Source organism: Podarcis cretensis (genome assembly GCF_951804945.1).
Source record: "Podarcis cretensis genome assembly, chromosome: 2".
Classification (NCBI taxonomy): Eukaryota; Metazoa; Chordata; class Lepidosauria; order Squamata; family Lacertidae; genus Podarcis; species Podarcis cretensis.
The window spans coordinates 126,450,735-126,472,076 of NC_137171.1; the positions used below are offsets into that span (position 1 = coordinate 126,450,735).

Genomic DNA, 21,342 nt, shown 5'->3' on the forward strand with positions numbered 1-21,342 from the left:
TTCTGGGGGCCACATGCAATGGTGGGCAGGAGCAGAGCATCAAAGGCAAGTGTGAAGTTTTCAGAGGAGACCAGTCTCTGCACAAGTTCACCCTCCTCTCTCCATCCTCCGTCAAGGCAAGCAAAAAACATGATCGGAGTAGGAGGACAAAGTTGAAGAAAATGTTTAAATCAACATTTGTAAAAAAGCCTGAAGCATTTCTGTTAGGGACTGTAGGAAAAGACCTGCCAGGGAAAATGAAGAACATATTTACGGACATGACAACGGCGGCAAGAGTCTTAATGGCACAAGGATGGAAGAATGAAGAAATCCCGACAAAAGAACAGTGGCGAGAGAAATTGATGGACTACTGGCAAAACTGCAACAAGGACAACTGTGACTTTAAAGAAGAATGGGAACCTTTTACAAAGTACCGGTACCTAAAGAAATGACAAAATGAGTTGGACTCCTTGGCAAGTTTTGAATAAACATACACAAATTTATTTGTTAAAATATTAGATGGAAGATTTAGAGATTTTTACATCTTTACAATATGCAGAGAACAATATGTGTTAATAAATCAGAAAGAGGAACTGACGGAAGTCGTGGGGGGAGGGGGAAATGAGGAAAAATACAATTGTTGGAATAATTTGTTGTATGAAAATAAAGGTAAAGGTAAAGGGACCCCTGACCATTAGGTCCAGTCGTGGCCCACTCTGGGGTGGCAGCACTCATCTCGCTTTACTGGCCGAGGGAGCCGGCGTACAGCTTCCGGGTCATGTGGCCAGCATGACTAAGCCGCTTCTGGCCAACCAGAGCAGCGCACGGAAACGCTGTTTACCTTCCCACTGGAGTGGTACCTATTTATCTACTTGCACTTTGACGTGCTTTCGAACTGCTAGGTTGGCAGGAGCAGGGAGCGAGCAACGGGAGCTCACCCCGTTGCGGGGATTCGAACCACTGACCTTCCGATCGGCAAGCCCAAGAGGCTCAGTGGTTTATAATTTTTAAAAAAGGATAGAAGGACAAATCCCAGCCAGGTTAAAGAGTCTGAAGGAAGGGGCAATGCAAGGCTGGGGAGAGTCCCAGGGGCCACATGGAGATGTTTGGGAGGCCACATGTGACCCCTCCCCAATTCAGTTGTGAGGCTCCCCATCCGGGCTTGAAGGACCAGTCCTGGAAGTCTGACCAGATTCATGGCTGTTTTCAGGGACAGCTCAGGCTCCTCCAGGGAGATTCAAGGCACAAATTCTCTAGCAGAGAGGTGCAAAGAAGGAATCAGGTTGTGATAAATTGCAAACAACAAGCGGAAAGGGAAGCACAAGAAGAAACTTTCCCCAAATGACAAGCAAGCAACAGAGGTGGGGGAGGGGTGGACACTGTCGTTCTTGATCTGTGACTCCTTCCATCCACCTTCCAGTCAGGTTTCCACCTCTGAGCATGGACAGAGGGCAACTGGCAGGAAGAACAGAGCTTCTCCACATCCCAGGATGCTGGTGGAGCAGCGAAGTCTAACTGATGAGTCCTGCAGGCAGAGAAGAGAGAGACAAGCCCATCACTGTGGGGTGAGGAATGGGGAGAAAGGGGTCGAAGAATCCCTGGCAAGATTGGGGGGTCACTCCATAGAGAGGCCATCAGAGATTGTGAACCACAATTCCCATCACCACCAGTTATGGGCCTAGCCGGGGGGGGGGGCTCTGAGGAGGGAAGGAGGCAGAGGGAGGGAGACTTGGCTGGCTTTGGCAGTGGAGAAGAGGAGCTTCAGAAGAGACCAAGGAGATCTGTCTAGATCAGAAATGGGGAACCACGGACCCTGGACCAAATGTGGCCAAATGCCAGCCCTGCTGTCTTCATGGTCTCTGCTTGACAGTCTCCCAGGTGGGACATTCCCATGGAGACCCCCTTCCAGGACCTGATATTGGTGTGTGTGCATCAGGGGATGGATTTATCCATAGAAAGCCCCTCCCCTCTGTTCTAAAAGGAAGCCATGGTGGGGCACACCAAGCAGCCAGGAGAAGGGGGTTGGGGGAGGAGGAGGAAGAAGATGGAAGAGCAGAAAGGAAAGTTACCTGCAGGCTGAGGAACAGCTTGACCTGGGAGAGAGAGAAAAGAATAGAAAGATTCAGTCAGCACCAGATGTCCCCTGAAACAGCTTCTCTGGGAACATGCCACTGTTGGCTAGTTGCAGTATGGTAGCGCTGCAGAGAGCTTGCTGGGGAGATCATGCATTAAAAAGAAAGGGACTCAAAAATAACTTAAGCAAGGTTTTAATTACAAAAAACAAAAACTCCTTATACACTAAATACATTAACAACAAACCAGACCCAACCACCAACCCAACCCCCAGGGTAATGGGAGAGCTAGGTGCTGCTCCTTATATACTACATGCAAATGCTGACACAGCTTTATCAATACAACTCAGCAGCACCTGCCATGTTTCACAGCTGTAAAGCTGGGTCTCGTTATCTTGCTCTGGCCCTTGCTCTGGCCCCTTAAAGACATACACATTGGGTGGAACAATGATGAACCTTTACATTTAAAGAAACCATTCAACATTTCCCCTGCGGTTCATCATTGTGGAACAAAAACATAAAGCATACTTTGTAAATGTCTTTCATGTGTAACCTTTGGAAGTGCTTTTGTAAAAATGTCCGCAATTTGATTGTCACCTGGAACATATTCAAATACAATCATTTCATCAGCAATTAGTTTCTTTACAAACTGCAAACGTAATCCTAAGACTCTGGTGCGCTGCGTATTGGTTTCTGAACATAGGATAGCGAGTCCACTCTGGGAATCAAGGTAAACTTTTACTGGTAGTGTTACTTGCATCTGTAGGTCTGCAAATACTTGCAGATACCATTCTATATCACGAGTGGACTGAACGCATGCACATAATTCACTCTCTGTTGTGGAGAGACAAATAATGGTTTGTGTCTGGGACTTCCATTCAAATGGACAACTGTTATAACAAAACACCATACCAGACACACCCCTGCAATTATTTTGTTCCACTGCATGAGATGCATCGCAGAAAATTTCAAAACCTTTGTCAATACTTGATGTAAACTGCAACCTATAATGTTTGGTATGTTTAAGGTACATTACCACTCTCTTAAGAGCAGAGAAACATTGTGTAGTGGGCTTTTCCACAAATTTTGCCAGAAAGTGAAAAGCATAAGTTATATCTGGTCTTGAGATTCTTTGAATGAAATTTAGCTTGCCTATAGCAGAACGATACAAAGTTTTGTTAGGGAATGGCTTATCTTCACCTGTAAAGGTGAAACCACACACCATAGGCATTTCCTTCCCATTTGCATTTTCTAAACGTAGCATTTCAACAAGATCATCAATTTTTGCAGTTTGATGAACCAGAAAAGATCCATTTTTGCCTTTCTCAATTTGCATGGATAAGTAATTTTTAGCTATGCCTAATTCCACCACATCAAATTTCTTCTGTAACTGTGAAACTACCTCTTCATATTCCTGTTTAGTTTTTGTAGAAATTAGCACGTCATCTACATACACACATCTTTGTTACAGAGTTTGCCCTTTCCTTTATAAACACACAATTGTCTGCCTTTCCTTGTGAAAAACCAATATCCAGCAATTCTTTTGCTAAAGTTTGGTGCCAATTCCTTCCACTTTGGTGCAGACCATAAAGGGATTTATTTAATTTGCATACCAAACCTTCAGCGGCGTCTATGCCTTCAGGGACACGCATAAAAATTTGTTCTTTTAAATCTGCAAACAAATATGCAGTTTTTATATCTAGGTGATAAACAGAATGTCCACGTTGTAATGCATCTTTTAACAAGAGCTTAACTGTTTCATATTTTACACTTGGTGAATAACACAAATCATAATCTTCGCCTGGAATTTGTTGAAAACCCCTAGCAACTAATCTTGCCTTGTACCTTACAACTTCATTTTTGTCATTCATTTTAACTCTATAAACCCATTTTGAATCAATAAGTCTCATATCTGGGGTTTGTGGTACAAGAGACCAAGTGTTATGCTCTTTTAAAGAAGCTATCTCAGAGTTCATAGCTTTATACCAATTTGCAGCTTGGTGCTTAGGTAAATTCTGAACATCATTGTAGCTTTTTGGCTCAAAAACCGCCTTATTGGCATACACAGTATTAAAATGTTCATCTGCAAATCGTTGTGGCTTCTGCCTCTTTCTATCTGAACGTCTCAGTCCGGAAGGAGAGTCAGACTCCTCAGACTTAATAGGACTAAGGGAACCACTAGTTTCAGGTTGTAAATCATCATTGTCAGACTGAAGAGGTGCCTGTAGGCTAAGCTCACGGTCAGAAAAATCAAGAGAATCTAACCTCCCCTCGGGTGCCTGTGACTTTAAATCATCAAACAAATTATCAGATTCAACAGGCTTTTTGTCTTTTTCCATTAATTCAGAATCACCATTTCCTGCTGCTGCTGCTGCTTCTTCCTCTTCTTCCTCAGTACTATCTATACCGTCAGTATCTTGGAAAACAGCAACTCCATTCCAATTTACAGTTTGTATCATGCTTCTGGTAATATGAAATTTGCCAGTTGCTGGTATGTAAATTCTGTACGCCCCCTGCTGGTAGCCCATTAATTTTCCCTGAACACTACGCTCACCCAGTTTCTGCTTAGCGGGGTAATGCATAATTACATCTGAACCCCAAATGCGTAGGTATTTCAGATTAGGGCGTTTTTTAAACAGCTTCTCATAGGGGGTGACATCTAAACCAGAATGATAACTGCGATTTCTAACATAACAAAATGCATTAAGCGCTTCAGCCCAAAAGTCTTTGGGCAGATTAGCATTGTGCAGATAAGTTTTGACCCCTGCTTGCAGATCACGCTGCACAACTTCAACAAGCCCATTTTGCCAGGGACTTCGGGGGCAAGATAACTCATGAGTAGTCCCCTGCGCTTCCAGGAATTTCTCAAAATCCTCAGAAACAAATTCCCCGCCCCGGTCAGAAAACAGGTTCTTAATTGGTTTGTTAAAGTGCGTTTTTACCCAGTTGCAAAAAACTTTGTACTTCTCAAATGCTTGGGACTTGTCAGCTATTGCATAAGTCCAACAATATCTACTATACTGGTCTATGAGAGTGAGCCAGTACTTTGAACCTCCTAATGATGGTGGGAGTGGCCCAACTAAGTCACAATGTACACGCTCAAATGGCTCAGTTACTTTCCTATCTGAGCATCTACCCTTGCGTGCAACCTTAATCTTATTCTTGCAACAGGATAAACATTGCATAAAGAATTTGCATGGTTTTAAGTTGAGGCCATTAACAATATTCTTCGTCCTAATTACATCAGCAAAATTCAAGTGTCCCAGAATTCTGTGCGCCTCATGGACACACCCAGAATGTGGCCTTACATTCCTCAACCCCTGGCTTGACTGTGCTGCTCTGCAATTTATAGGCGATTGGGAGTAGGTGCGAAAATACAGTCTATATAAACCATCAGAGTCCCGGGCATACAATAGACGTTTGTTCCCCTCAAAAAACTCACACATTGAATTTAAGAAACGCACACTTATGCCTTGACGAGCAAAACACCTTACTGATAATAAATTGTCCACTGATGGGCAGTAAATGCAGTTCGCTATTGTAATATTTAAAGAGTCAAGTTTAACAGTACCTCTGCCAAGTGACTGCAAGACTTGTGAATTGGCTAAATGTACATTACCAATTTCCTCTTCGAAAGAAATAAACAAGCTTCGATTGTTGCAAACGTGGTGAGAAGCTCCTGAGTCCACAATAAAAGAATTCCACTTGGCACCTTTAATTCTTTTATGATCTGCAGTCCGAGCATGAAAAGCTCGCGGCTCATTTCTGTCTTTACGGTGCGATGTTGGCTGCTGAGATGACAACCGTGACTGACGAGCAGAAACAGGCTTAGGAGTACTTTGCTTTCTTTTGGATCTGCAGTCCTTTGCAAAATGTCCTTGCTTATTGCAGAACCAACAACGCTTTGCAGCTTTAAATGCAGTCGCATCACCACAAGTTTGCATATGGCGTTCCTCATTACTTCTGGAAATAGGAGTGCTTATGGCACAAGCCTCCCTTCTATCCAACTCACCCATTAATCTTGCCGTCACCCCTTCCACAGTTAATTGTGCTGGTGGGACGGCAGATATCTGGCTAGCTATACCATCAAAGTCCTCATTAAGGGAACAAAGAATGATAAAAACATACTGAATATCAGGTATGTCCATGTCCCTTCGAATTAATTCGCCGCGTATTGCCTCCAGACATCTCAAGTGTGCTGCCAAATCACCACCAGGCTGCAACTTAGTCTGGTACAACTGCTTGAAAAACGTCAATGCAGACGCTGATTCTTTTCTAACATGCACTGCTGCAAGACTGTCCCACATTTCTTTGGCAGTTTTCTTATTCCTTATATAGACTACTTGCTGGTCGCTGACTGCCAAATTAATTATTGCCCTGGCTTTTGCATCTCCTTTCGACCAAGCATTAGTTACAGGGTCAGGAGGGTCTTCAGTTACATAGGTCCATACTTCCCTAGAGGTCAAAAGTGCCTCCACCCGAAAAGACCATAAACTATAGTTCTCATCTGTTAGCTGTGGGAAGACCAGAGCCTTCTCAGCTTCAGGAACCCGGTCAACCATTCTGGAAATCTTCCAGACCCACAAAAACTACACTAACAGGAGAAGGAGTTTTCAAACCTTTCTCAGAGTCCAAAAATATGCAGTCATCCACTCAGCAGCTGGGCCCATAACCAAAGATGTTGGCTAGTTGCAGTATGGTAGCGCTGCAGAGAGCTTGCTGGGGAGACCATGCATTAAAAAGAAAGGGACTCAAAAATAACTTAAGCAAGGTTTTAATTACAAAAAACAAAAACTCCTTATACACTAAATACATTAACAACAAACCAGACCCAACCACCAACCCAACCCCCAGGGTAATGGGAGAGCTAGGTGCTGCTCCTTATATACTACATGCAAATGCTGACACACCTTAATCAATGCAACTCGGCAGCACCTGCTATGTTTCACAGCTGTAAAGCTGGGTCTCGTTATCTTGCTCTGGCCCTTGCTCTGGCCCCTTAAAGACATACACATTAGGTGGAACAATGATGAACCTTTACATTTAAAGTAACCATTCAACAGCCACCCCCCCCCCAAGACCAAGATGACACACTCCAGGCACAGCTAGGAATCCCCCCCCCATTCTGTCCTAAGGAGTATGAGGGGTGAAAGAGGAGTCTTTGTAGGAAATAAATATTTCCTTCCCGATACAGAAAAAACTCTGCGGAACATCTTCCCAACTAATCTCTTTCCCCTTACCCAATGCCCCCACCCCACAAACTCTCCTATATTCCCTTAGCTGCCTCCTTTGGGGCTCTGCCTTGCCCAGTTGTTGATTTATTTCAGAGACACAAACAGCAAGAAGACCCAAGGGAGATGAATTCTGCCTCCTGACTATCAGTGTCTCAAAGGCCCTTCGCTCAGCAGGGAGAGAGAGCCTTTGACTTACTGCTGGGACCAGGAAGTCAGACTCTTAAGAGATCCTGCAGGTAATTTTAGCTCTGGAGCCATTTATGTGATAAAATGATACTCTATTCATAAAATAAAATTTCCTATTTACTAGATAAGCAAGGGTTAAGGCACACAGAATCTCCTGTAAAAATCCTAGACAGCATTCTGTCAGGTCATATCCTCTTGTTAGCACAGGGCAGGAAGAAAACAATAGGAACATATTCTTTAATACTTCCTTCCTCTCCAAAGCTCAACTCTCTACCATCTTAGCTAAGACTACCAATTTTTATTTTAATGCAACTTAGCAGTATTAGTTGGCATACTATTTTATGCTGTGTATGCTGCCTGCAATAAAATGTAAGTAAACATTTCTTTCTATTTATGTGTAGATGTATGGTTCATTCTCTGCAATGTGGGATGAAGAGGGGGAGGTCATCCAATCCCAAATTTAATTCCTAATTACTAGTGCTGGGACCAGGAAGCTGCAAAACATCTGTGTCCTTACTCTGCTAAAAGGCTTCAGAGCCAGAGATGCTTTTGAATTTCTCCCTCATATGTTGAATGGGAGGTTTAGGTCTTAATCTACAGATTTAAGCCTCAGACCATCTCCATAAGAGCTGAGGCTCCATTTGAGACACCAAGAGGGACCTCCTAGGAGTGGAGAAGGAACAGAACTCTCTCCAGAGCCTAAGAAGAGGAGGGGGGCCCGGAGCCCACTCCAGCCCCACACCCAACCCTCCCTCTCCCCTGGCACCCCACCCTCACCTTTCTTGTTCTTCAGGTAAAGGGCGAGTCCAGTGGCCCCAAAGACCAGCCCCAACACAATCCCCACAATCCCCGTCCACATCTTGCTCCTGGCAGAGTCCGACTGTGGCTCTGAAGAAAGAAAAAGCTGTGAGTGAGGAAAGGCAGGCCTGGGATCAGCCCCCTGAGGGGGGAGCAACCCATCCAGCCCCCCAGTACTGCCCCCCATTTCTTTGGGCAGGAGATGGGTCGGGGCTGGGAAGGCATCCTACCCCATTTCACCGTGACGGGGCCTTCGAAGCTGGCGTGCTCCACCTGGCAGGTGTAGACGTCTCCACGTTCTGGCTTTGTCTCCAGCATCACCTCAATATGGAAGGTCCAGTCCCCGTTCCGGATGAGGTCCGTGGTCCACACTTTGGGCTCCTCCTCCCCGTTCCTGAACCACTTGATCTCGATCCCCGCAGGGAAGAAGCGGTTCAGGGTGCAAATCAGCAGAGTGTTGTGTGGTGAAGATTCAATGTTGTCTGTGGGGGTGATCTTCACCTTGGGCTGGACTGTGGGGGGGGGGAGGCAAGGGAGATGTGGAAGGAAGGTCAGAGATTTAGGCAGGGAGGGACCTGGAGGCTTCAAGGGAGGGAGGAGAGGCCACAGGTAACGGGGGAGGGGACTAGCCAGGGTGAAGCCTCTAGGGGGCGCAACTGAGGCTCCCAGCTTGCAGGGGGGGCCCTTTCTCTGACCGCAGCCTCCCCTGGTGGCTCCAGAGTCTAAAAGCATCTGCTGAGCACCAGAGTGATGCTAATCTGCAAGGGGAAGCCGGAAAACCTGGAAAATGACCCTCCTTCCCCTTTTCCCCTCTCTGTTTTTGGAAGTATGTGTGAAAGAGAAATTCTGGAGAAGGTTTCTCTCCACGCAGAGTTGAAATGGGAAAGTTTTCTTTTTCTTTCTTTCTTCTTCTGCTTCCCACAAAGTCTCAGAGATGAATTACAAGTGGTGAAGAGATCAGAACACCCCTCCTGCCCTTTTTGGAACAGAAGCCCTTTACTTGTGTGTTCATTTTGTGTGTGTGTGTGTGTGTGTGTGTGTGTGTGTTTGGATCTCTAGAAGACAACATACGTGTTTACACCACGTGAACACATAGAGAGGGCACTGCTGCCTACAATCAGCTCCAAAAACCGAGTCCTCTTTATGCTGAAAATAAAATACCTGCAATGAAAGAAATGTGATGCTGGCATACGAAGCTCTTTGTATTTATCCCTTTCTGTAATTTGGGAGGAAAATGTAGCCAATCCACTTTAAATTCTTTAATTGCAATGGTTCAGCAGCCAGCAATTTTTAAAGGAATCTTGTGGAGTATTCTTTTATTTTATTCTTTAGAGCCTTAAACTGCCTTTACTACTCAGAAGTCCCACTGAGTTCAATGGAGCTTACTCCCAGGTAACTGTGTAAAGATTCTGCGGTCTTATACTGCAATCTTCAGCATTCTGACTCAAAAGTAAGCCCCACTGAGTTCAATAGGACTTACTCTGGTATGTGCAGGATCATTATCACAGTTTCCATTATTTATTATTATTATTCTTATCATTATCATTTACATACAGTTATAATATTTCTTAGAATTCCTCAAATGATCTGCTGTTCTCTGAGGAGATTGAAAACCAGATACGAATACAGACAATGTTGGGGGCCACCAGGTGGCGCGTTGGAAGATGGCCGACAATAACATCTCTCTGACCCATACGAGGTAATTAAGGGGCTGCTATGGGAAGTATGCAGTCTTCCCCCCCCCCAGGATATGGGGGGAGCTGCCTTGCCAGCGGTGTTCACAATGCACCCCCAGATCTGTGAGATGGGGGTGCTGAACACTTGACACGAGCCCTCGGTGGAGTCAGATCTTCCTGACGCCGATTCCAATTAGCGCGTGCTGGTTGCTTCAGCTCGGAATTATAATTGGAAACAAACGATTGGAAATGAAGCTGAAGCACATACATCAAGTAATGCTCGAGGATAAGACTGCTGATTAATGGATCTCTGTGACCGGGAGTGACGGATGGATAAGTAAATCTTCTGATGAATCACTACTAGGAGACTGTATGTATGGAACGAAGGGGGGGGGTGGAGGAAAAAACTCTTTTTTCTCTTTGCACGATGTGATATTAATAACCCTTCACCCCAGACAGAAATAAGATCGTTGCGTTTTTATTAATCACAAGCAAGAATCCAAGATCTGTGTGGGATGGATTATAACAGGATAGAGGATTGAACGGTGAGAAAGAGGAAAAATTTTATGACGCAGTTAAAAAATGGCATCTCGCAATTGAGTAGATTGGAAGTCTAACACAAAGGGTGAGGGGTGGTGGATGGTGATGGGAATTATCTGTGGGATTGAGTGTAGGTATGTTGTAGGTATGTTGTATGTATGTAGGTATGTTGTATGAAATGTATGTTTGTATGTGTATTAATGTTGAATTATTTTAACAATAATAAAAAAATAAAAAATAAAAAAATAAAATAAAAATAAAAATGGCGTCTCGCCAAGACAGGCTTGCCAGAGAAAGAAGGACAGGGGGAGGAGAATCAGGATTGTTTGAAAGAGAAGGAATGTTGGAACGCAAGATTGACCTGACAGAGCCCCCTGACTCACTCATTTGATTTATTTGGCAAGCCTGAGAAAAATAAAGGACAGACTGAAGATTAATTTTGTTTATGGAAGTGTTGAACAGAGGCTGTTCCTGAGCGATATGATCTTTGAGGAGTACAAAACCCACACAGAGACGCCTGTTTTCAATCTGCTTGTGAAAATCATCAGAGATCGCAAAGAAAGGAATATATGATAACAACAAGAAGAGAAAGAAAGTAATAAAGGACTATCCGGATCGAACTGGATAGAACTGTCTAATTAAAGCAGTAATATAAGTGATGCCTGGACTTCTCCGGAGTTTTGGACTCGTGCGGAGCTTGATGTATGGGGACCCCCAACAAAATTTAAAATTTGGCTGTATAATTTGGTACTAATTTGATTTGGATAATGTGATGTGATTGGCCTGTTAATAAAAAATTATTTAAAAAACAAACAAAAAAACACAAATACAGACAATGTTACTATTTGGAGAGACTACCATATTATTCGCTCTATAAGACGCACCAGACCACAAGACACACCTAGTTTTTGGAGGAGGGAAAAAAAAATCTGAATCCCAGAAGCCAGAACAGCGAGAGGGATCGCTGCGCAGCGAAAACAGTGATCCCTCTTGCTGTTCTGGCTTCTGGGATAGCTGTGCAGCCTGCATTCGCTCCATAAGACGCACACACATTTCCCCTTACTTTTTAGGAGGGAAAAAAGTGAGCAAAAAATACGGTATTTCTCTTTTCCAGCCTCTTTCAAACCTCCTTTTAAGCCCTTTATGAACAAATGTGTCCAGGTGGGTGGGTGTGTATACACAAATGCATGTGGGGCGTGTGTGACAAAACTGGGTCTTTGCCTCAGGTGACAGAAAGCCTAGATTTGGCCCTTGGACAGTCAGTCGATCCTACGCTCCCAGCCCCCAACTTCTAACTGATCTCACCCCATCTACCCAAAGCCAGCCCAGTTTCCCCAGCGGTCAGGCTGGGCATTCCACAAACAGGGAACTGCTCCTCCCTGGAGGTCCTGGGATGCCCCTCCCCTTCCTAGGACACTTTCCATCCTTCTGCCTCCTTTCCCAGTCCTGGGAATCTCAGGAGTTTGCCCTTCCTATTTTCCTGGCAAACAGGATGCTATTCAGAATCACTGCACAGTATCCTTTTGATTTAGGGATAATCCCTGGAGAACGGGGGGGGGGGGGGAGCTGAAAATAGTAATGAGTGGGTGGGAAGGAAATGGACCATGTTTATAATAATTATTATTTAATCCTGAATGTATGTAGTTTTGAGATTGTGGGGTCAATTTCTAACCCCCCCCCATTTAAACACCTGAATTCCCAGGAAAACCTGGTAATATGGCAGCCCTACCTGAATCCATGTCAGGTGTGCAGGAAACGACGTGCTAATGTATCACAATTAGTAAATGAGTGATGTCCAAACAACCTCATTTTGCACTTTAATAATGTTCAGGGTTTCTGTTTCAAATGCACTCTCTCTCCTCCCCCTGAAAGGCTGCCTATTTCCCCCCCCCCTGCAGCCCCCCACTCTAATGTAGTCCAGCGTTGGACTGTGTCCCGGGTTCACATCCCCCCTGGGCCTTGAGTCTCCTGGGTGTCCCTGGCCAGCCCCTCCCCTCAGCCTGGCCTCCCTCACAGGGTCGTTGTGGGGGTGGAATGAGGAGAGGGAGAACCATGGACAGAACACTATCTTGAGGGGAAACGGTGGGAATGCACAGGCAATAGATGAAGTTTAGGGAAGTTTTTAATGTTTAATGTTTAATGTTTGATGTTCTATTGTGCTTTTAATTCTGTTGGGAGCCGCCCAGAGTGGCGGGGAAAACCCAGCCAGGTGGATGGGGTATAAATAATAATAATAATAATAATAATAATAATAATAATAAATCATTACTTCTATTATTGTTGTTGTTATTGAATCATAGAATCATAGAATCATAGAGTTGGAAGAGACCACAAGGGCCACCGAGTCCAACCCCCTGCCAAGCAGGAAACACCATCAGAGCACTCCTGACATATGGTTGTCAAGCCTCTGCTTGTTGTTTGTTTGTTATTGTTTGTTTGTTATTGTTGTTGTTATTGTTTGTTTGTTATTGTTATTGTTTGTTATTGTTATTGTTGTTTGTTGTTGTTATTTTTATTATTATTATTACTGTTAGTATTAGTATTATTGTAAATACTGCAATTTTGTATTGCAATACCTACAGGTATAGGGTGGGATGCAAATTTAATTAAAAATAAATAAATAAATAAATAAATAAATAAATAAATAAATAAATAAATAAACTAAGAAAGATACCCTCCACATTGAAATACATGAATTGGGTTATGATGCTTCCAGGGATACACAGAAACTCTGCCTCTGGAGTGGGGCGTCAGGAAAGGCCCCTTTATTGCTCTGGAAAGCGGGAGGGGAGGGGGCCTGGGGGGGCAGCACCGACAGGGGCGTCGAGAGGGGAAAGTCCCGGGTCCACCCCACACCCCCACGCCCCGATTCTGGACTCACCGCGACGCGGTTTGAAGATGGGTGCGTGGATCTCGTAGTTGTGCCGGCAGACATCCACTTCGGCCTTCTTCCTCCGCAGGAGGTCCTTGTCCTGGTTCCATGCCTTGACTGAGGGCTCCCCCAGTTCAGCCACAGCCACGTGCTTCCCTCGGTCGCTGTCGAAGTAGGCGAGCTCCTGCCGGCCGAAGAAGTATCTATCTAGGAAGCGGATTCGCTGCGTCCCATTGAAGAAGTGGCACTCGGCCTTCCTCTGGCCCAGGAAGTGCTCTGGGGGGAGGGAGAATGAAATTGGGGGGCTGGAGACTTTCCGGTTCCCGGTTACCTTAAGGGCGCAGCTACCACCATAGCGGATAGTTGCCCCTGCCTGGCAGGAGAGAGATGCACTCTCTCTCTCTCTCTCTCTCTCTCTCTCTCTCGTGTCACGTGATCCCATGGCGGGGAGACCCTGCCCCCTTTCACCCCCTCCCAAAGGAAAGGGAGAGAGCGGCAGCGAAAGGCCGTTTTGTGGAGAGTGTTACGGAAAATTCCAGGTGCGGAGTTACCCTACCACCCGGCTCGTCGGACGATGTCCGCGGGTCCTAGCGGAAGAAATGAGCTCAGCCGGAGACAGGAGCAATAAACGGGGATCCAAAGTTTATTGCGCAACAGGTTCAAAATGGAATTGAACCCCGAGAATGGGGCGACATAAACTTTTAAAAGTTCCCTCCAAGTCCCAGAATACAGTGCAGAAAACGTCACGAATACATCACAAGAGGTGGGATTACACAGATCAGCACTTCAGGAAAGTGGGTGGGGGTTTGCACAGATCATCACTTCAGTAAGGTAGGAATTACACAGATCATCAGTTCAGTAAGGTAGGAGCTACGCAGATCATCAGTTCAGTAAGGTAGGAGTTACACAGATCATCAGTTCAGTAAGGTAGGAGTTACACAGATCATCAGTTCAGTAAGGTAGGAGTTACACAGATCATCAGTTCAGTAAGGTAGGGGTTGCATAGATTAAAGAGATATGCATAAACGTTTCCTGAGTACAGGTGATGGCAGGACAATGGCACGGATATGTATCGTCTGCCACCTGGCATTGCCCGGGGAAAGGGTTTGGCAGAACGATCCGACCGGATTAGGGTCTTCCTGAGTACGTGACCTGTCGGTTCGAGGATTATGGCGCTGAGGGTAACATCATGGAGTCCGGAGGGAATCAAGTAGAATGACGTTAAAATGGAGAAGATCGGAGCTTTGGCTGATTTTATATTATTTTCTGAAGTTTTCGGCTTCTTGCCGGTCAAGTGTATATTGTATATTAAAACGGAAACAAATGGATACAATGTAACAAGACTTTGACAGTTTTACGAGGTCGCTAGTTTCGGTTCCATTGTTCTCGCAGCGGGGAGCCGTCAACAACTTGTCAGGAGGTTAAATGAGGCGTGCAAGAGCTCCCTGAGCTAGCTCCTGCAGGGGAATGCACGCTCTTGATTGACCGAGGCGCAGCCATTATAGTCAATGGGGAAAACAGTACGATACGGTCTACTCATGTTAGAAATAGAGCAAAAGTTAGGCTTTAGAAGGAAGGGCTTATTTCGCCCGTATATAGAAGGAAAGAATATTATTTATAAAGTCAAGGGGTATAGTGTGGTGCTTGTGCAACAGTGTGGGGGTTCAGGAGTCACGGCAGAGCTGGGCGCCGTCGAGGTCATCGCCTCGGGCCCCTTACTCAGGAGGAGGAGGAGTGAGGAAAGGTACCCCCCCCTCTCGTTCTGTATCAAGAGGGAGCCACAACCTACGAGAGGAAATGTTGGGAGTGGGAGAGAAACCAGGAAAAGGGGGAGACCCTGAGCAGGGTGGGAGACGCTTTTCTGCTCTGAATGGGACTTCACTACAACTCCCCCCCCCCACAAGACCCCCCTCCCCCCCCCGCTGCCGGAGACCAGGTTTCACTTTCGCTTTCCCTGCCAGATGGGAGGAAGCGACGCCTCTCTACGCAGGAGCACCCAGAGGACCCCAAGGCAGGGGGACTGGAGATAGGGAGAGGGAACCTTCCACGAGGGGGGGGGGGAGCTCAGGGTCCCCTTTGCCCCAGTTTTGCTGCCGGTGTCATGGGCGTAGGCAGGGAGGAGCCAGTTCCCCCCCCCCACGAAATCAATAAACATCATAGCAAAAAATACATAGCAAACTGAGGTTCCCCCTCCTAACAAAAGTCCTGGCTACGCCCATGCCTGTGTTAGAAGCAGAAGAAAGGGATATTTATGCATTATGTGGAGTCCTTTATAGAGTTAATACAGTGGTACCTCAGCTTAAGTACTTAATTCCTTCTGGAGGTCCGTACTTAACCTGAAGCACCACTTTAGCTAATGCGGCCTCCTGCTGCCACTACGCCACCACATCACGATTTCTGTTCTCATCCTCCCGCTCCCCCTGCAAGCCCATTCTCCATCTTGGGCTTGGGGACGGGCCCCAGACTCCACCTCAGCATATAAGGCTCCACGGAGGCCTCGGAACATCGCTGCTGCCGCTTTGCCGTGCGTTTGTGGGGAGGGCTCTTCCCCCTGCAGGCCCACTCTCCATCTTGGGCTTGGGGACGGGCCCCATACTCCACCTCAGCATAAAAGACTCCAAGGAGGCCCGGGACACTGCTGCTGCCGCTCTGCCGTGCGTTTGTGGGGAGGGCTCTTCCCCCTGCAGGCCCACTCTCCACCAGGCCAGGGGGCGGGGCCCACGCTCACCACCGCCGCAGCCTCGGGGACACTGGTGCTGCTGCAGCGGTTGTTGGAAGTGTTCTTATATGTTTTAAACTGTTTTTATTTTTTTGCTTTGTTGTTCCACCATAAGCGGTGGTTTTTATCCATGTACTTTTATTTTGTTTTGATTTATTTTGGGTTGGGGTGGGGTGGTTGGGGAGTGGGGGTGGGGATTGGTTTTGTTTTCATGTAATTGTTTTTGTTTGTTTGCTTTTATATTCTGTAAATGGAGGCAAGTATGAGGCTTGGGATTCCTACTGTGGAGGGGCGAGGGAGGTATGGCGGTGGGGGCAGATGTCATAGGCGAAGGGGATCGAGATACGGATATGCTCGTACCCCTTCCAATCTGCGCCCCATCCCGAGAGACGAGGGTAGGGTGAGCAAGGATTACTCACCTCCGTCACTGGTGTTGTGCAATGCCAGGTCTATAGGCAACAAAACCGCCTCCCTGCAAGATTTCTTCACCTCGCAGGGGGTTGACCTGGCTTGTGTGACGGAGACCTGGGTGCGCGAAGGGGATACTGTTGCCTTGCGAGAGATGGCGCCCCCGGGTTTCTCCGTCCTTCACCAGTCGCGGACTGTGGGCCGGGGGGGAGGGGTGGCGTTATTAATCCGGGAAGATTGTTCTTTCAGGGCTCTACCATCGCCATCGATCCCCGGCATTGAATGTGTTGGCCTAGTGTGGGGCTCCGAGGAGAGCTTGGCTGTCTGGCTGGTGTACCGGCCACCTAGCGCACCAGCAGCCACCCTGTCAGGCCTGCTGGTGGCGGTGGCCGGCTGGGCCTTGGAGTTCCCTAACCTATTGGTATTGGGAGACTTCAACTTCCATGCTGATGCCACTCCCTCCTCACAGGCTCTGGACCTGGTGTCTTCCATGGCGACACTAGGGCTCTCCCAGTTTGTTTCGGGCCCCACACATCAAGCAGGCCACACGCTGGATTTGATCTTTGGCGTCGGTATAGATGTGATCATGTTTCCTTCGATGAAGGTGCCATGGTCTGATCACTATGCTCTGAAAGCCAGGATTGACGTTCCACCCCCACCCTGCTTGGGTGGCGAGCCAATTTGGGCTCGCCCGCAGAGGCTGATGGACCCTGATAGATTCCGTCAAGCCTTGCGGGACCTTTCTCCCCCTGGCGACTCATTGACTGAGCTTGTTGAGGCCTGGAATACCCAGCTCCTGGCAGCCATCAATGAGATCGCACCTAAGCGCCCTCTGCGACCCCGCAGAAACCGGGCTCCCTGGTTTACCGAGGAGCTCCGGAAAATGAAGCGGGACCTCAGACGGCTAGAGCGAGTATGGCGGGGTGCCCGTGACGGAGCCTCAAGAACATCTTATAGGGTTTTAATGAAAACCTACGAGATGCCAGTGAAGGCCGCTAAAAAGTCCTACTTCTCGGCCTCCATTGCATCCGCTAGCTCTCGCCCGGCGCAATTATTTAGTATAATTCGGTCTTTAACGTCCCTCGAAGGACAGCCAAATTTAAATAACAATTTGACACACAGCTGTGAGGCATTTGCGAGCTTTTTTGCGGAGAAGGTCTTGTTGCTCCGCCATGACCTCCCTGCCAATTTGGATACAATAAAGGAACTGGAGGCCCCTCGACTGTCCTCGGGTTCAGTATTGGACCACTTTGACTGGATATCCCCAGCTGATGTAGACAGACTCCTCCGAGCTGGAAAGCCCACCACCTGTCCTCTCGACCCGTGCCCGTCCTGGCTGATTAGAGCGTGTCCAGAAGAGGTGCGGGCCCCCCTGGGGGATATCATCAATCTGTCCCTTGGCACCGGGACATTCCCAGGGGAACTGAAGGAGGCAGTGGTGCGCCCGCTCTTAAAGAAAACATCATTAGATCCCTTAGATCTATCCAATTACCGCCCGGTCTCGAATCTTCCATTCCTGGGTAAGGTGATTGAGAGAGCGGTTGCTGAACAGCTTGGTAGGTTTCTGGATGAAACATCAGCTCTGGATCCATTCCAGTCCGGCTTCCGCACTGGTCATGGGACCGAGACGGCTCTGGTCGCCCTAACAGATGATCTCTGCAGGCAGCTGGATCGAGGCGGGTCGGGGCTGCTGATTCTTCTAGACCTGTCAGCAGCCTTCGACATGGTCGATCACGAACTCCTGGACCACCGCCTTGCTGACGTGGGGATCCAGGGCACAGTCCTTCAATGGCTGCGCTCGTTTCTCTCTGGTCGGGGACAGAGGGTGGCGCTTGGGGGGGAATTGTCATCCCGCCACTCCTTGGTGTGTGGTGTGCCTCAGGGTGCAATACTCTCCCCGATGCTTTTTAACATCTTTATGCGCCCCCTCGCCCAGCTTGTCCGGAGTTTTGGGCTGGGCTGCCATCAGTATGCTGATGACACCCAACTCTATTTGTTGATGGACGGCCACCCGGACTCGGCCCCAGACACACTGATCAGATGCTTGGAGGCTGTGGCTGGATGGTTACGTGGGAGCCGGTTGAAGTTAAATCCTTCGAAGACAGAGGTCCTCTGGCTGGGACGGGACGACATGGGACTGAGGGGGCAACTCCCATCTCTTGCGGGGGTGCAATTAGTGCCAGCACCGTCCGTTAAGAGTTTGGGTGTAATCTTCGATACCTCCCTCTCCATGGAGGCGCAGATTGCAGCTATAACACAGGCGGCATTTTTTCATCTCCGCCAAGCTAAGCAGTTGGCTCCTTACCTCTCTCGCCCTGACCTAGCCACTGTGATCCACGCGACGGTCACCTCCAGACTGGATTATTGTAACTCGCTCTACGTGGGGCTGCCCTTGAGACTGACCCAGAAACTCCAGCGGGTGCAGAATGCCGCAGCGAGACTCCTTACGGGGTCTTCGCTTAGAGATCACATTCATCCGGTGCTATACCAGCTGCACTGGCTCCCGGTGGAGTACAGGATCAGGTTTAAGGTGCTGGTTTTAACCTTCAAAGCCCTATACGGCCTAGGGCCCTCGTACCTACGGGACCGCCTCTCCTGGTATGCCCCACAGAGGAACTTACGATCTTCAAATAAAAACACCTTGAGGGTCCCAGGCCTCAGAGAGGTTAGGCTGGCCTCAACTAGAGCCAGGGCTTTTTCGGCTGCGGCTCCAACCTGGTGGAACGCTCTGTCACAAGAGACAAGGGCCCTGCAGGACTTGACATCTTTCCGCAGGGCCTGCAAGACAGAGCTGTTCCACCTGGCATTTGGTCAGGGCGCAGCCTGACCCCCTCCTCTGGCAATCTTTACAAAGCTTTAGTTTATGGTTGCCATCAATTTTGATTTTAATTCATTTTTATAATGTTTTATAATGTCATACTGTTTTAATGTTGTTAGCCGCCCTGAGCCCGGCTTCGGCTGGGGAGGGCGGGATATAAATAAAATTTATTATTATTATTATTATTATTATTATTATTATTATCCTGAAGCAAAGTTCTTAACCCGAGGTACTAGGAAATGATGGGAGATAAGTGCACTAAGAATGATGAGGATGATTTTGAGAGACAGGTGAAGAAGCACTCAGGGCCAGATTCAGCTACGCTCCCGCCCCACCCTGTAAAAAAAGTCCCTTAGGGCTGCCTGCCATCAGTTGTCCTGCAGGAAGACTATTTAATATGTTAATATTGTGGTTTTATTAAAATTCAGTTGAATGCTATTTGTAAGTTGCTGGGGTAGGATTTTAATCCTGAAAGGTGGGATATAATTAATTGCAATAAATGAATGCTCTCTCCTTCCCAATTCCAGAAGCCTGAGCTGCTCTTTGTCAGTGGGGGGAGTGTTTCCCCTTCCCTCCTGCCCCTTTGCCCCCCATGTCCTGGAAGAAGCAAAGATCCCCCATGGGGAAGCAAGTATTCTTCAACATCAACTTTGCTGTTGTTCCGATGCCTGATTAACTACTCTAGTCCTAACTTAAAAGCGGAAAGTTTAATGCCGGTGGTCAGCAAAAGAGGTTTAAAGACTCTCTCTCAAGGCAAATCTAACAAAATGTAGTATAAACACTGACAAGTGCGAAAAACTGGCCTGCGAGCGCTCCAATTGGAGAACAGCCTTTACCAAAGGCATAATGGGCTTTGAAGACACTCAAACTCAGGACGCAAGGGATCAACTCCCACCTGGAAACCAATGTCCCCACCGAGGAAGGACATGGGGATCCAGAATTGGCCTCCACAGTCACTTACGGACTCCCTGCTAAGATCATAGAATCCTAGAGTTGGAAGAGACCACCAGGGCCATCGAGTCCAACCCCCTGCCAAGCAGGAAACACCATCAGAGCACTCCTGACATATGGTTGTCAAGCCTCTGCTTAAAGACCTCCAAAGAAGGAGACTCCACCACACTCCTTGGCAGCAAATTCCACTGTCAAACAGCTCTTACTGTCAGGAAGTTCTTCCTAATGTTTAGGTGGAATCTTCTTTCTTGTAGTTTGGATCCATTGCTCCGTGTCCGCTTCTCTGGAGCAGCAGAAAACAACCTTTCTCCCTCCTCTATGTGACATCCTTTTATATATTTGAACATGGCTATCATATCACCCCTTAACGTGGAAGACCATCCAGGAGTGATGTTCAAAGGAGCCCCACCGATGGGGGTCCCGCTAAGCGGAGTTTCCTCTTCCTTCTCCCCCCATTGCAGACTCTTGGCTCACCTGGAGGCGCCTCCACGCCCAGCCCCTCCGAAGCGGAGACCACCAGCATGCCCAGCAGGAGCCCCCCCAAGGCCAAAGGCGCAGCGCCGGAGCCCCCCATCCTTCTCTCTCCTTCGCCCCCCGAAGACTCCCCAATGGGACTTGCTCCGCTCAGCCCCGGGGGAAACTAGTGCCCAAGCCCCGCCCACTCCACATCTCCGCCCCGCGAGCGTCCAATCCGCCTCCGAGCCCAGGCAGCGTCATCGGTCGCCAGGCAGGGAACTCCTGAAAAGAGCATTATCCGGGCTCTCTCTGCTCTCGCTCGACCTGCAAGTTCCTCTTTGCCTTCTCAGCTTCTGCTGATGTCTCCGTTGTTGTTGCGTCGCGGGTGAATCAAGATCTTCCCCAGAAAACCTTGGGGGGGGGGGGTTATAAAGCTTAACATGAATCGGTCAGTTCCATCCAAAACTTTCCTCTGGCAGCAAAAAGGGAAATTTCAGCCTCAGGCTTCAAAACAGAGAGATGCGCTTTTCTTCTGCTGCGTTTAAGCCGCTAAACCTTCCTTCCTTCATGTATCCGGAAAGAGGAAGGAAGTTTCAAGGGGGGAAGAACTCTCTGCTGAGGGAGGGGGCTCCC

General features: G+C 47.7%; 2 protein-coding genes across 2 annotated transcripts in view; one reads left to right on the forward strand and one right to left on the reverse strand.

Moving 5' to 3' along the window:
* The window catches only part of LOC307208976 (HLA class II histocompatibility antigen, DR alpha chain-like), a 29,664-nt gene that overhangs the window by 4,019 nt on the left and 4,303 nt on the right, over positions 1-21,342 (forward strand). The window lies entirely within an intron of this gene.
* Positions 454-20,857, reverse strand: LOC307208979 (H-2 class II histocompatibility antigen, E-S beta chain-like). Its single transcript, XM_079964044.1, has 6 exons — positions 20,728-20,857; positions 13,367-13,633; positions 8,500-8,781; positions 8,249-8,359; positions 2,049-2,072; positions 454-1,504 (listed from the first exon to the last, which is right to left on the reverse strand). Exons 1-6 carry the CDS (start codon positions 20,825-20,827, stop codon positions 1,491-1,493), a joined length of 798 nt encoding a protein of 265 aa, XP_079820170.1. The 5' UTR covers positions 20,828-20,857; the 3' UTR covers positions 454-1,490.

What these genes read in the sequence shown, in the direction of transcription:
- LOC307208979 (XM_079964044.1), bottom strand. Translation starts at nt 20,827, where the DNA reads ATGGGGGGCTCCGGCGCTGCGCCTTTGGCCTTGGGGGGGCTCCTGCTG. An exon ending in GGGCGTGGAGGCGCCTCCAG is followed by an intron (nt 13,634 to 20,727) that starts GTGAGCCAAGAG and finishes CCCTCCCCCCAG; the next exon opens with AGCACTTCCTGGGCCAGAGG. An exon ending in CATCTTCAAACCGCGTCGCG is followed by an intron (nt 8,782 to 13,366) that starts GTGAGTCCAGAA and finishes CCCCCCCCACAG; the next exon opens with TCCAGCCCAAGGTGAAGATC.